Source organism: Aulonocara stuartgranti (genome assembly GCF_965226115.1).
Source record: "Aulonocara stuartgranti genome assembly, chromosome: 16".
NCBI lineage: Eukaryota > Metazoa > Chordata > Actinopteri > Cichliformes > Cichlidae > Aulonocara > Aulonocara stuartgranti.
The window spans coordinates 28,555,233-28,571,243 of record NC_138952.1 but is presented as its reverse complement, the minus strand read 5'-3'; the positions used below and the strand labels follow the sequence as shown (position 1 = coordinate 28,571,243).

General features: G+C 41.8%; 1 protein-coding gene across 6 annotated transcripts in view; it reads right to left on the bottom strand.

The window, feature by feature from the left end:
* The window catches only part of lrch1 (leucine-rich repeats and calponin homology (CH) domain containing 1), a 101,002-nt gene that overhangs the window by 40,120 nt on the left and 44,871 nt on the right, over window positions 1–16,011 (bottom strand). For all 6 annotated transcript variants that reach the window (XM_082508509.1, XM_082508508.1, XM_082508511.1 and 3 more), the window contains exons 3-6: window positions 14,087–14,213; window positions 11,479–11,584; window positions 6,302–6,438; window positions 5,709–5,839 (exon numbers count right to left, since the gene is read on the bottom strand). In XM_082508509.1, coding sequence (XP_082364635.1) covers window positions 5,709–5,839; window positions 6,302–6,438; window positions 11,479–11,584; window positions 14,087–14,213 — 501 coding nt within the window. The remainder of the gene's footprint in view (window positions 1–5,708; window positions 5,840–6,301; window positions 6,439–11,478; window positions 11,585–14,086; window positions 14,214–16,011) is intronic.

Here is a 16,011-nt window from a genome sequence, read left to right as displayed (position 1 = left end):
TTGGTAATCCCCCGACTTTGGATTGGAGGATGGATGAAATGACATAAATTCATTCTATACTGTACTCTGTAGATGTGAGTACTGTTCCAGTTTCATAATACAGTTTTACCTCAGACACACAGCTAGATTCCGGGTCAATCGACTGTCTGACATGATTTCTCTGCCTCCTCAGATGTTGTTCCCTACTCTGCCAACAAGAGTTCAAACTGTGCCACCAACATCCTAAAATATGTATGAAAGCGGTCATGACAAAACTTCAAGTGCAGGATCAAACCATGAAATTCTCCTTGCTGCTGCTGCCCCATGAGAACCGGATGAACCCAGAATCTCTGTTTCTTCCTTTTCTTGTTTAGAAACATCAGGACCAGCTCATCATCGCTTGATGTCAACTTCATTTTTTCCACATTGCATTTTTTCAAAAGATGAATTTTCTCACAAAGAAACAACGCTTTAACTGTGTACAGGGTGGGCCATTTATATGGATACACCGTAATAACACCGTGATAAAATGGGAATGGTTGGTGATATTAAAGTCCTGTTTGTGGCACATTAGTATATGTGAGGGGGCAAACTCCTCAAGATGGGTGGTGACCATGGTGGCCATTTAGAAGTCGGCCATCTTGGATACAACTTTTGTTTTTTCAATAGGAAGAGGGCCATGTGACACATCAAACTTACTGGTAATGTCACAAGAAAAACAATGGTGTGCTTGGTTTCAATGTAACTTTATTCTTTCATGAGTTATTTACAAGTTTCTCTTTGTTCACAGCCATTGACATGTCGAAGAGGTTAACACGTGAGGAGCAGATCGAAATTGTGTTGATATCTGGTGAACGCAGTAACCGGGTCATTGCAGCAGATTTCAATGCAAGACACCCTACGAGACCACCCATCTCCCATGCTACAGTCAGCAAACTGCTTGCTAAGTTTCGTGAAACTGGTTCAGTGTTGGATTTGCCAAAATGTGGACGCAAGAAAACTGTCACTAATGAAGAAACATCAGTGGCTGTCCTAGCTTCATTCAGCAAGAGCCCGAAGCGTAGCACTCGCTGCATGTCACTGGAGAGAGGCATTAGTCGAACATACCTTCGGCGGATATTAGCTACTCACAAATGGCACCCTTACAAACTCCAGCTACTGCAGCATCTCAACGTGGATGACCCTCACTTCACGCAGAAGATTTTGTTCAGTGATGAGGCAAACTTTTATGTGAATGGTGAAGTTAACAAACAAAACTACCGCTATTGGTCTGACACTATCCCACATTGGATGGATCCCTCCAAGACTGTTGGAACAACAAAAGTGATGGTTTGGTGTGGTATATGGGGTACAACGATAGTGGGTCCATTCTTCATCAATGGAAACCTCAAGGCCACTGGATATTTGAAATTGCTACATGATGATGTGTTTCCCTCTTTATGCACTGAAGCTGGCACGTTCCCTGAGTTTTTCCAGCAAGATGGTGCACCACCACATTATGGGTGCCAGGTCCGAGCATTCCTAGATGAACAGTTTCCTAGAAAGTGGATTGGTCGTCGTGGGCCAGTTGAATGGCCCCCAAGGTCTCCCGATCTGACCCCCTTAGACTTTTATCTTTGGGGTCATCTGAAGGCAATTGTCTATGGTGTGAAGATACGAGATGTGCAGCACCTGAAACTACGGATACTGGATTCCTGTGCTGGCATTTCTACTGCGGTGTTGCTATCAGTGTGTGAAGAGTGGGAGAAGAGGGTTGCATTGACAATCCAACCCAATGGGCATTGAACACATTTTCTAAGTCAGAATCAGAATCAGAATCAGAATGGGTTTATTGCCAGATGTTGAGGTTTACAACATTAGGAAATTGCTGCGGTGCTTCAGTGCAGACAATGAGAATTAAAGTGCTATGTAGAAAGAAAGATATGTGCATGCGATATACATGAGATATATACATGAGAATAAGAATTATGAGTGCTACGTAGAAAGATATATACATGAGTGCAGGTGGTGCATGCGATATACATGAGATATATACATGAGAATAAGAATTATGAGTGCTACGTAGAAAGATATATACATGAGTGCAGGTGGTGATCAGTGCCAAACATGAAATGATGCAGTGACACAGCGTAGGGTCATGTGTTAGTGGCGGGGACAGTCGTGTGGTTATTGTTCATGTGTCCAACAGCAGAGGGGAAGAAACTGTTCTTGTGGCGAGAGGTTCTGGTGCGAATGGACCGGAGCCTCCTGCCTGAGGGGAGCAGGTCAAACAGACTGTGTCCAGGGTGAGAAGGGTCAGCTGAGATCCGGGCTGCACGCCGCAGTGTCCTGGAGGTGTACAGGTCCTGCAGAGATGGGAGTCTGCAGCCAATCACCTTCTCAGCAGAGCGCACAACACGCTGCAGTCTCTGTTTGTCCCTGGCAGAGGTCAGAAACTTGTAAATAACTCATGAAAGAATAAAGTTACGTTGAAATCAAGCACACCATTGTTTTTCTTGTGACATTACCAGTAAGTTTGATGTGTCACATGGCCCTCTTCCTATTGAAAAAACAAAAGTTGTATCCAAGATGGCCGACTTCTAAATGGCCACCATGGTCACTACCCATCTTGAGGAGTTTGCCCCCTCACATATACTAATGTGCCACAAACAGGACTTTAATATCACCAACAATTCCCATGTTATTACGGTGTATCCATATAAATGGCCCACCCTGTGTATAAGTTTGAAACTGTGTGTAAAGGCCTTAATGCTAATTTGCGTAACCAGGCAAAACTGTCCTCTGCCAGAGACCTGGGAGCTTGAGAGTCCAGTATCTTTGGTGTTCCTAGGACTGCGCACTTCTGGACAGAGATCTCAGATGTTGTTCCCGGGACCTGCTGGAGCCACTCGCCTAGCTTGGGAGTCACCGCACCTAGTGCTATGATTACCACTGGGACCACCGTTACCTTCATCCTCCACATCTTCTACAGCTATCACTACAGCTGTCTTCCTCTGCTTGTTAGCCATTACCATTTTGCCCTCCTGTATCTGCAAGTCCCACAGGATCTTAGCTTGGTCATTTTTCGACCACCCTAGGGAGCGTCTCCCATTTTGACCTCGAGATCTCCAGGCCATACTTGGCACAGATGTTTCTGTATACTATGCTGGCCACTTGGTTATGGCGTTCTATGTATGTTCTGCCTGATAGCATCTTGCAACCTGCTGTTATGTGCTGGATTGTCTCAGGGGCATCTTTACACAGCCTGCACATGGGGTCTTACCTGGTGTAATATGGATCTTGTGCTCAGAGCTTGTTCCTGTGCTGCAATGAGTATTAGTTTATAGGTGGCCAGCACTGCAGGGGTTGTTTGTTTGTTAGTTTGTATTCCTACCATTGTTTCATCTGTCAATTTCTTTCTTTTTACATTGCTTCCTGTTTGTATTGTTATTCACTCTGTTTAGCTCACTTCTTTTTCTTTTCTTTGTATCACTGTGTGCAGTCCATCAACCCATTTCTCTGACTGCTTCAACAAGTCTTTCTTTTGTCCCTGAGATATGTGCAGTCTTTTTTTTGTATGTCCTTACTAGGTCATTCAAGGATTGTAGTCTTTCATTCCTTTGTCTACTTAAATGTTTTCTTCCTGTATTCACTCCCGATTCCTTTATTCATCAGTCACAGAGAACATCTCACACACCGGTGATGAGATTTTGGACAAACCTTTCAGTATGATGGCAGTCTGTCACTGCTACCCAGCTGGGAGCCGGAGAAAGGATCAGTTTCAGCTGACTAATGGAGGATTTGGCTACAGGCTGAGAAACTGAGCAAGCTCAGATCACAGACAGTTTCTGTCTACGTGTAATGTTGTTAAAACCATACGAAATAATGGCCCTGGGGTGATGTAATGTGCTTCTGGCAACTATCTTGGCAGTCCAAAGCTTAAAACAACTTACAGCATTCATAAATAACCTAAAAGTCACAAAAATTTGAAACAAATGTCTCAAATGTTTTCTCTGTTTGCTAGTTTTCTCATATGTCCTAAACTTTTCTAGAAACAAATGATGGAGTGGGATGTGGATGTATCCTGTACACTAATACTCAATAAAACTGAGTATTTCCAGGACTGGGAATACAGTTCAGATGTGAACCAAAAAACAGAAAAAGCTTCAAAAGTTCATGATTTTACGACTTGAGTCAAATTATAGCTTTTTCTTGCTGCTGTTACACCCAAATTTCCCCTGAGGGACAATTAAAAGATTATTCTATTCCATTATGCCATGTCAGTAGTTATATATAGTATACTTTCTCTTTGTCAGGTTAACAAAACTGAAAGAAACCTTTGTTCAGGTTAAAGGTACAGTCAGTCATTTCTTTGAGGCCACTTAATAAAACAAATGTTGTAATCATAAATATAAATTAATAAGTGTGTAATTATTTCTTAGGACAAAATGATGCATTCTCATAAACTTAGTACATCAAAGGAGAACAGAACTCGTAGACAAATTTTATTTTGCGTCAGCACCTTCAGACTCAAGATATAAAAGATCATACCTGTGTTTTACCAACGGAGCAAAACCACGAAGGAAAGAGACAAAGATCCAGATCAAAGTCCATCCTCTCCTCCCTAACCTTAAAGCTAAGAACAAGCTGGCTACATAACAATCGCTTTAAGCTAACATCACACCTACTAATGCCAGAGTCAAGTGTCCTAGAAATAACACTTTCCCTCTGATAAACAGTTTTTATATTCTCACATCGTAACAAGAGTTTATTCGCTAAGCCTCGGAGTCCAACAATGTTAGCCTCACTTCAATGAAATTTTCACCAACACCATGCAACGCATACTGACAGAAAAGTTCAGGATATCCTCAAAAACTCACACCAATATCACTGTGATCACAGAGAAGTGAGCTTTACTGACTCATCAGACCCCTTTCACAAAGTTTTACAGTCTCCTGCATAGTAAATAGAAGCGGATACTTCTCACGCAGCATTGACAGCTGAGGTAAACTGCAGACTGAGCCTAACCAGATTTTTTTTGAGGTGACTCAAGGAAAAAAAAAAAAGCTAAACCCTGCAAATATTTAGTGGACACATATCACTTTTTATTTATTTTTAAAAGTATTTCTTTTTTTTGATTTATTGTTACATGTTGCTATTATTCAAATATTAGAAAATATAAAAATGTCTTTTTTACACAATTGGTAGCAGACACATGGTGGCCAGCCGTGGCCACTATGGCTCTTTTGCTGACTAAAGCACGTTTGTCCTGCAGCAGCCACTGTAGCTCGGATTATACACTTTGGGAGGGGGAAGAAAACAATTAAGTCGCTGAATTCTTGCAGGTTACATCCCATGCTAATTTTGAAACCCATCATTTAGCTTTAAAACTAAAACCATCACTAGCTGCAGTATCATCATGCTACTCAGACAAGAAGCCAAACAGAAACAGTTCTATCACTGTGTCTGGTTTTAGGTACTGGAACCATGAGGCAACACTGCCATCACAAGTCAACATAGACTCAACATCTTGCTCTGTTATTTTCACCCAGAATACCATTAATGAAAAAACAACAAAAATTGCATTGCTACATAACCGCTAGCAATCCTATTCACTTTAATGATAAAGAATTGACATTTCGACACCAGAACGTTGTCAAAGACGTACAGTCTAACTGCACTACAAGAGCAGACGCTGATAATGAAGAGAAGATAATCCCCCCCAGCTGTGTGATACCACGGTAACTGACCTGCCAGTGGTGGGCCTTGATAAGTTGATTCGCCCCATGACAGGCAGGTAGAGAGAGTCAGGCATCTTCTCGCTGCGACACGCCTCAATGCTCAGATACTTGAATATGTGAACTTTGCCCTTTATACAGATCTGAATAATGGGAGGAAAAGGGACTCAAATCAGCATCAAGTAAAAGTCCAGCTTTGCTTTGTTTTCTACATCATTTCAGCCTTTATTCACAAAGACTGCTGAGTCACTTGTGTCTTTTTTTAGCTCTTGCAGCTGCTCGTGCTTAACATTTCCAAAAGCAGGTACATAGCTTTATACTACCTATTGCAATACTGCTGCTATGCTGCTATGATCATGATGATTGCTGTAATGGCCAGATAATAGCCCTGTGCAGGAACATTAAGCTGAAATGATACATTTAAAAATATAAATTTATTATGAATGTCTGTTTCTTATATTAGGATGGTATCTAAAAAAATAAAGTAGGTTTAATTTTCAGAGATGTGCACCAAGAATTTATGTCGAATCATGACTCAGACACAAAGAATAGTGGAAGATATAAAGTACATTAAGACAAAAGTGTGTGTGTGTTTGTTTATGTACCTGTGCGGGTGGACTCTGCAGTGGATTGTTTTCTAACTGGAGAGTCTGGAGCTGTTTCATCTTCCTGTAACACACTGGGATGGTGGACACTTTGTTACAGGAGAAATCGAACTTCACCAGAGGAAGATCAGCCAAGTCTGTAGGAAGACACAAACGCACAAACATCAGGCAAACAGCTCTGGTCATCTGCTCCTTCAGAGCGAGCAGATTTGTTTTGATTTGGCTTATGTGATATACAATGCAGCACATAAGGGGATTATATCTCATCAGAAAACTTCAGGGTTATCTTTTTTTTTTACCCAAACCATGTTTGTTTTTCTTTTACTTTCTGCCCAACAATAACTCGAATGGAGACGCCCAGGAGGTTTAAAGTCTGACCCTTTTGGTTGATTTTTGCAGAAGACAACACTCAAAATTTGAGACAAACTGCACCTTTGAAATGCCAGCAAACTAATGAATTTAATCTTCCCGGGACTTTACCCCTGCTGTGAAAATGCTAATCACAATGTGCTGGATGAACTTTCACTCCCCGGAAAGTTCCAGAACATTAGTTTTTTCGGGGGGGAAATTAATGTTCCTGGAACAGCGAGTGGAAAATCACTTTTGGAGAACTTAGGCGTGTCTCAGTGTCTTCTGTTTTCATGTAATCCAGACTGACTCCATGGTGGTGAGATCTGTGGAGGTCGGATGATCTCTGCCAGAACACTTTGTTCTGTTCTTGCGTCTGAAGATAGCTCTTTGTGAATTTTCTTGCTGCAGAATTATTTTTAGACGGCTTAGACCTCTCTCTGATGGCACCGATGAGAAAGATTGCATCAACCTGCAACCTTAACCAGGCTGAAATGAGTGAATTCTTGTTATTTTGAACCAGGAATTCTTAAAATAGATGCTAAAGAACAACATATTTGGGCAGGAATATTGAAAAAGTGGCATTTATTTAATATGAAATGGTCAGAGCAAGATGCCCGCTCTCCTGCATCAGCTGCATAGACCATACCACCTGCCCAGTCAGGTGTGGGACATGGAAAAACATGCATTATCTAGTTTCTGCTGACATGCACACGCTTCAGTGATTTGCATAGAATTACAGATATTCAGGTGTTTTCCATAATACTACACTAAGAGGCTTCAGCACACACACAACCTGATTTTAAAATAGACCGATACCAGCAGTTTGTTTAGTGACAGTGGAAACCCCCCCTGCTGCTGATTTAGTTGATCTCAAGTAGACTACACACACTTACACTTTCACATGGGTAAAACCACCCACATGTTTCCCACCAGATAACACAATGCAGCTCTTGTTGTTATTTTCAGACTAGGTTTGTAATTGTTAGCAGCCCAGAGTCAAACTGTTTCTCTTCATGTGAACTTTATTCCTCATTAAATCCAAAATAACCTGGAAAACCTGGAACACCTCTCTTACACAGCGTTTTACTGGAGTGACTAAGCTGTAATTTAACAAAAGTGCCTGTTTTATGTTTAAAGAGTTATGTAGAGTCAATATACAAGCGTGCACACCTTCACAGAGTACCCAATATGTTAACAAGTTAGATGAAGAGGTTGACCACACACTTGATTACAGATTCCAGGTTGCAGCAAGCTTTGGAACCAGCTTTTAAACTAAACACGGTACATTTCTCTATGTATTTCTGTATTTCTTCCCACGGTATTGGGTTTTACACTGGAACAGTGATACAACACTGCTACCATGAGATCCAACTGGACATAACACCACCCCCCTTATGGTGGTACCATAGACAGTATAAGAGATGAATGTAGCTTCTGTGGGCAGATAAATGAAGCCAATGCTGAGGTGCCTTAAACTTGCATGCCTTATTTGTATGGCATTCGATTGCAATAGCTGTGGTTGCAAAAACACTTCCAGTCCTAAAGAAGTGTACAGGTATGGGATTTCATTTTTGACTGCTGTAAGCACTCTACTGTTCAGTTTATGGGCATGGTCATTTATGCCCATAAACTCAACCTTGAAGCTAGCTTCCAAGTACCCAACCTTATTATAACAACAGGAACCTAGAGACCTTGAAGCTCACTTCAACTGCACTCACTGAGTGCAGTTGACATTAACTGAGCTAATGATATTTAGCTCAGTTAATGAGGTCTCTTTGCGCCTAAATCTACAATTAGTCGATTTAGAATGTAATTTTTTAGAAAGCGAGAATTGCAATGAATGAAAGGGAACAAATGCATTTTTCAAAATATCAAACTGTTTCTTTGAGCATATCATAAATATGGGAAACAGAAACACAGAATCATTTTTTCAAAAGGTTAACACAGATCTAAAACTTACCCTGAACTGCACTCAGACTACTAGCTTGCTAATGTTATCCAGTGCCTGTTTTCCCCAGCTGCTTGGCTCTCCCTGATATTACGTGATTTGGAATTTATTACCAGAGTCACTGTAAGCTCATCTAAATGTTAAAAAGGCATTATATTTCTCACTGTGAAGCAATTTATCTCTCTATCTTTTCTAAGTCTTTGCAGTTATATAATTAACCTTTCTTTGAAACCTTTTAGCTGAGGATAAACTGTGAAGGTTTTTAATGGTGCCTTTACCTAGACTGGCAAACAGTCATATACAAGAAATGTATAAACTTTCCGGACTCCTGGTCCACCAAACGCATTGTCCTTATTTGTCTTCTTTCCCAGTGTAAGATGTCCAAAAGAAATTCTCTATGTGAGTGTATGTGTGTGTTTACAGATCCTCAGACGGATGTTTGGGTTTGTGGGCAGAAACCAATGGGGGAACCATATCCTGCAGACTGCTAATGATGCGCAGCTCAGGAACCCATCAATTTTGACAGCATGATCATTACAGAGTGTTTAGACAGTTTCTCATAATTAAAACCACGTGTAGGCGGTAATAATGTCAGCTAAGCACATGTGATGGTGTGAGTGGTGACACCAGAAAGCATTCCTCTGGTTACTGGATAAAAATATTCTCTATACAGTACTCGATTAAATTATGCATAAACATATGTTCCCTTATGCCTTGAGATCACTCAGGACAAATGTGTAAATTTCATCTATAGTGCTCTAACAATTTTATTATAAAACCATCTGACTTTAAAACCAAAAAAACAACAGCAGCAGGCCAATCATGACAGCAGGGGAGACAATTCCTATAAAAGGTACAAACTACAAATTCTCTTTTCACTGCGTTCCCTTCATCTACTCGTAGGACTGGACTCAAAATCTGAGGTTCTAGATCTTGTGCTGAAACACAAACAAAATATACTAGGGTTCACAAAGTTTTTAACCTGCAACGGTATACAAAAACGGGAAAAAACTTGCAAATTACTCCTAAATCTTTTTTAAAAGAACAATAAACAGAAAACTTTAAAAGAACTGAGGCCTCAAGTTATCTAGCAGTCTGTTTACATATGTTCAGATATGCACAGCATCGAATCTGACTGCTGCACACCACCTCACAGGTCTGGAGATCTGAGAGCTGGGCTGATATGAACCATTTTCCTGGTCTTAGTGAACTGTGGCTGTCTGATGAGAAATCTGCAAAGTAGCTGTGCCTGAAATAAAACACAATAACTGCTGATTTACTTTAGATGTTACACTTTGGGCCTGAGTCACTCAGGCTAGAGACTAGATGAAGATTTCAGACATGGCTCGTAGTTCTTTTCACAATGCAGATTTTTGTTATAACTAAATTACTAAATTTTTACAAGACCATCCATGTTTTCTTCTTTCTGGGTTGATAAATAGCTGCTAATAGCATTATTAGATGACTTATTACTTATTGAGGTACAAACTTGCAGAAGCCTCCTCTGATGTCACTGGAAGGAATATGAAATGTATAAAGGATTGACGACACCAGTCTGCTCCATTGCAGCCTTGATGCATTATGCTGCTAACCAAAGCTGCTGCTGCTGCCATGATAATTCTGGCTTTAAAGATCATTTTCCTACCAGCTCTGATCTTCTAGTTAGAGTCTGACTCTCTGACTTTATGCTATTGCCACCCTGAGCTTGGCCGACCGTTAAAAAGCCCTCAGCAGTCATGGTGGTCTTATCTCAGGGACTCTTCAGAGCTGCACAAGTTCAACAGATATTAAATCAAAAACAACATCCCTCCCTTTGTCGGGGCTGCCGTCCAGTCTGCCTGGTTGAAGCCCCCCTCCCCCCAGCACCGTGGTACTAAGCTTCTGAACCAGTTCAAAGCTCATCAATCAATCCAGGAGATGGTCATAAAGGTGAGGGGATGGGGATATGTAACAATTCAGGAAACTGGAGCAACAAATCCAAACCAGCTGAATAAAGCGATTGGAGTTGCTGTTGTTTATCATTCTGATCAACTATCTGCTGGCCTGACTCCATGTCTCGACTCTGTTTATCAGACTATCCAAATGCTGGACAACTGACAATGAAGACAGAAATTGATTTTTTTTTTTTATATCTTGACTATATTGACTACAAAACAGGAAAAAAAAGATCAACAGACCCATTAATAACTAAAACAGCTATAAGCTCAGGCCCTAACTTAAAAAAAAATACTGTAGTCAGATTGTATTTGGGTACTGATACTGGCCTTACATGCAGAGTTGTTCTGGTGTTTATAAATGGCTGCCCGCCATGTAAAAGCCAGTCTCTCTCCAGCCTATCAGTTAGTCAGACTGGGCGTTGTCTCACTAGATGAGCACCAGACCTTTGTGGCTGTTGCTCATCTCTGTGTCACTGACTTATTTCAGACCTTTTGGGCTGGAGGTCGCTCCTCGGTCACACTGAGGGTTAAGTATATTTTTAGGCCCAAGGATGGGTGTGGCAGTGCACGCAGAGGACTCTGTGGTCTCAGATGCACCTCCCAGTCTTGCATATGGAAGAGATTATTCCATTTCTGAATTTCACTCTAAATGAGACTTGACTTTCCGATCCTCGAGTCACAGCACGGAGTGCACAATAGGCTTCTGTAAGGTGCAGAGGTAAGGTGGGATCAAAAGAAAAGTGAAATTAAAAGGCTTAAACGCTGCCTAAAGGGAACATAAATCACCTTAATTACACACCTAAAGTCAAAACAAAGATTTCCAACCAAAATTCACCAGTCTTTAGGACACAGAGAGCTGAAAGCCTTCACTTTCTGAAAGTCATCAAGAAAGACAGGACACTGCAATTTGCCTTATACTGGGGGGGAAAAAAGGCACTCACCTTCTGGCAGGACACAGAGAAGATTTCGGCGCACGTTTAGCTCGCGCAGAGCTTTGAGTCTGCCGATGTGACGAGGAAGAGCTGTGATCTCGTTGCAGCTGATGTCCTGCAGAGGACAAAAATAAACGAGGGGAGTGAGCGGTTAATATTTATGATTAGTAATTGTTTGAAATGCTCTCGGCAGCACGGGAGCAAACGTCACAGCTGAGCAGATGGTGCAAAGTCGAGCTGGGTTTTCATGCTGAGAGGACGCTGCTGGAAAGTTAATAAGCAATAAGACTTTAATACCATATCACACACATATACAGAGTCCAGGTATAAAGAAGAGGTGAGAGCAGTGATGTAGTTGCCTGAGCACAAAGAATTAAACTCATACTGACAAGAAGTGAAATAACAGTAAGCAATGGGAAGCTTCCAGGTTCTGAGTTATCTCAGATTTGTTTGAGCAGACAGTAGCTGCTTTTAGCTGAAGTGAAGGACACTTCTGACTGACATATGAAGGAGTGGGAATCAATTAGAAGAGACAATGTGCGATGAGCTAATCACTTTATATGTGGGCGGGGCTTTAGTTTAGAGTCAGGCTTGGCTCACGACACTTCAGCTTATTTCATTTTCACCCTAAAAAGACTTAAAGTGATGATGTGCCCCGATTGTCCTGCTGCTGACCAGAACTAGACCGTTTTCAGCTAACAGGCCAGGATGAGGACTGTCATTCTCATTAGCCTCTGCTCCCTGCACAGGAGTGCTAACAAGCAATGTGATTGTTTTGCCTGCCAGCAATATTCCATGTAAAGAGCTAAAACAGCATCATTGTGGCATACTGACTCTCCTCTGAAACAAAACGGACAGTGTAATGGGTCATGAAAATATCTTCCTCATCAACCAATCTGCCAGTGCTGCCATCTGCTGATTCCTTGTTTGCACAGCTCTGTCAGTCCTTGTAAAAATTCACTCTGTTCACAAGTTTGACCCAATCAGATCAGGTCGGTCAGCATCACGCACATTGTGAATGAGCTAATCACAGCACACCACCACCACCACTGGATAAAGTGAAATATCCCGCAGATGGGCTTCTGTCAATTTTTCTGTCAAAATCCAGCTTCCAGTTTGGATTCAGGAGACAGACACTATCTCTACTTTCAAGATTAGGCTTAAAACTTTCCTTTTTGCTAAAGCATATAGTTAGGGCTGGACCAGGTGACCCTGAATCCTCCCTTAGTTATGCTGCAGTAGACAAAGGCTGCTGGGGGATTCCCATGATGCATTGAGTTTTTCCTTTCCAGTCACCTTTCTCACTCACTATGTATTAATAGACCTCTCTGCATTGAATCATATCTGTTATTAACCTCTGTCTCTCTTCCACAGCATGTCTTTTATCCTGTCTTCCTTCTCTCACCCCAACCGGTCGCAGCAGATGGCCGCCCCTCCCTGAGCCTGGTTCTGCCAGAGGTTTCTTCCTGTTAAAAGGGAGTTTTCCTTCCCACTGTTGCCAAAGTGCTTGCTCATAGGGGGTCATATGATTGTTGGGTTTTTCTCTGTATCTATGAAGCGCCTTGAGGTGACTTATGTTGTGATTTGGCGCTATATAAATAAAATTGAATTGAATTGAATCACTATCAGTTGTATATATTATGCAGCACTTTATTGTGAGACTTGTTTGATTTAGAATAAGAGATGCTGTTGTGGAGGAAAAAGTAAAAAATAAATGTCTTATTATGAGTTTAAGAAGAAAATACCATTTCATTTCTTCTGCTTATCCAAGGCAGGGTCCTGGGAGCAGCACTCTAAGCAGAGAAGCCCAAACCTCCCTCTCTCCAGCTCCTCAGGGAGAACAACAGAGAGATATAATCTCTCCATCATGTCCTGGTTCTACCCCAGGGCCTCAACCTAGGAGGCATCCTAGTCAGATCCATGAACCACGTCAGCTGGCTTGTTTTGATGTGTGGAGTAGCGACTCTACTCTGAGCCCCTCCCGATTAAATGAACTCCTCAGCCTTTCTCTAACAGACAGCCCAGCAACCCTTCAGATTTTGCTGCCTGTATCCGTGATCTCGTTCTTTCATTCACTACTCCGAGCTTGTGACTGTAGGTGAGGGTAGGGACGTAGATCAACTGGTAAATCAACAGCTTCAGTTCTCCTCACCACAACAGAACAGTACAGCATCTGCAGCCAATGTCCCAATCCATCTGCCGATCTCCTGCTCTGCTCTCCCCTCAGTTGTGAACAAGACCCCGAGATACTTAAACTCCTCTCTGACCCTGAGTGGGCACTACTCAGGGTCACAGAATCGACGATCTGATCTGATTTGTATCTTTTTTCAGAAAAAAAGACACAAATGTAACATCAGAATGAGCCAAGGAAATATAAAAAGAGAGTGACGACGTATGTCCCTAAATTTCATGTGACACATAAAGCTTACTGAAGAAGGGCTAAAAAACATAAGCCATAAATCCTCTCCAGACTGGGATAAAAGCAGTGAGCAGCACAACTGGAGCATAAGATATTCACATACAGACAAAGAAACACAAAAATAGAAATATTATTACTCACTCCTGAGTGCCACAGGAATAAACCAACACAGTGACACAAGTGGTAAAACAGCCTTACCAGCTCCATGAGCCTCTGCAGTTGTCCAATGGTCTCGGGCAGGCTGACCAGCTTGTTGTTGCTGGCGTTGAGGACTCTCAGAGGTAAACCACACAGGCAGGCCGGCAGGGAGCCCAGCTGGTTACGACTGCAAACACAAATATCATTCAGTCGAGGGGATCACTTGTGCTCATGTGGTTTTTTTCTTACACCACTTAGTATCTTTAAAGAGCTTTAAAATAAAAAAAGATTAAAACGGTAAAAGCCATTCCTTTTACATTGGACTACAGGTGAACTATAAGCTGATAAGCTGATCATGACGCAATTATAACTTTGTTTCTAAACATTTATGTTCCACACGGCCCAGTGGGATGTGACTGAAAGGGAGAAGAGCTACATGAATATTTTACCACCAAATCATTCAATGCGTTATTAAGATTACAGTTGGAGAGTTAACGATGAATGCAGGGAAGAATTCCTCACTCCCGAGTAGGGATGGGTACCGGTTCTGACATAAACGGTAGTAACCAGACTGAAAAGCAGTGCACATTTCGGTGCTTTATTTCGGTGCTTTTTTTCCCTGAGCTGTGACACACTTTGGATTCTAACCAATCGTTTTACGTTTCCGAGGATAGTAGGCGGGTCCAGGTACGTACGTTCTTTTAGAGCAGAGCTACAGATTAAAAATGCCCAAGGCGAAGCGGTCAAAAGTCTGGCTGTACTTCACAGCAAAATATGCAAACTCAGCAGCCTGCAACAAGTGCTTTAAGCTGATACTGTCAAAGGAGGTAACACCTCGAATCTGATGAAACACCTGGCGACGCATAGTGTTTTTTTTAAAAGCCGAGAAATGCGCCGTATTTGATAGCTTGCTGCGAGACCTCACTCCGTGCACATCTACTGCGGGTGTGGTGCCAGTTATCGGACCCGGAGCAACATCCCCCAAGAACCCGAAGAGGAGAGTCCTGGCCCCTAGCCCTGCCAGTGTAGCAGAAATGATGACGGATGATGATGGCAGCAGCAGCCGTTCTTCTCTGCGTGAGTAGCTTAATGTTGTTCATGTGTAATTTACATTGAGTAGGCTAACCACGTTATTACATTAATGCATGTAAGGTGAACTAGCAAACATCATCATAGCTACATGCGGCTGTCTTCTTGTTTGATGGCAGATACTCCCTTCACCCTGGCCAAAAAGGCTAAAATGACCAAAGAAAAAGTGGAAAATAGTTAAACATGAGAGGTGTTTTGTGTTTATTCCATTGTTTAAGCACTGCTTCCAGCCAAGAGTGATACCATATATGCCCCATAGCTGCAGAAAAGGCTAACATTGTTATCTTTTTACAAAAAAACAGCTGAACATGAGAGGTTTTTGGACAAAGTTGGTGTTCTCGATTCTTTAAGCACCGGTTTGAGCACCGTTTAAGCACCGGCACTGTTTCAAAAGTACCGGTTTGGCACCGGTATCGGATAAAACCTAAACGATACCCATTCCTACTCCCGAGTCTGTTTATGTTGCCGTTTGCACCTTACAGCAACCCTCAGGAAGAAATAAACATGTCACAGCAATGTTTCCTTTTTACTACACACACACACACACAAATATGAAAACAAAGATGTCTTTTTACTATTTTTACAAGAGGAGACACACTGCAGGAAACGCTGTACAGAGGAAGTTATGCTATGGATGGGCAACAGTCTATTGTCTTAGGGTCTTTTTTTTTTTTTTACCTTCATCTCTCTTTTCTAAACAGGACACGACCACTTTTGAATTAACTTTACTCAACTTTTACCAGACCAAAGCTAGCAGGGGTATTGTACTCATGCTCTACACTGTGGGTGCCTGACTGACCTGTACAGTTTGAAGGAAGAAGTGGAGAGTTGTCACATCTAGTGCAAATAACAGATTACACGTGTCTAATAAAATCTGTAGTGTCCAAGCTGGAAGG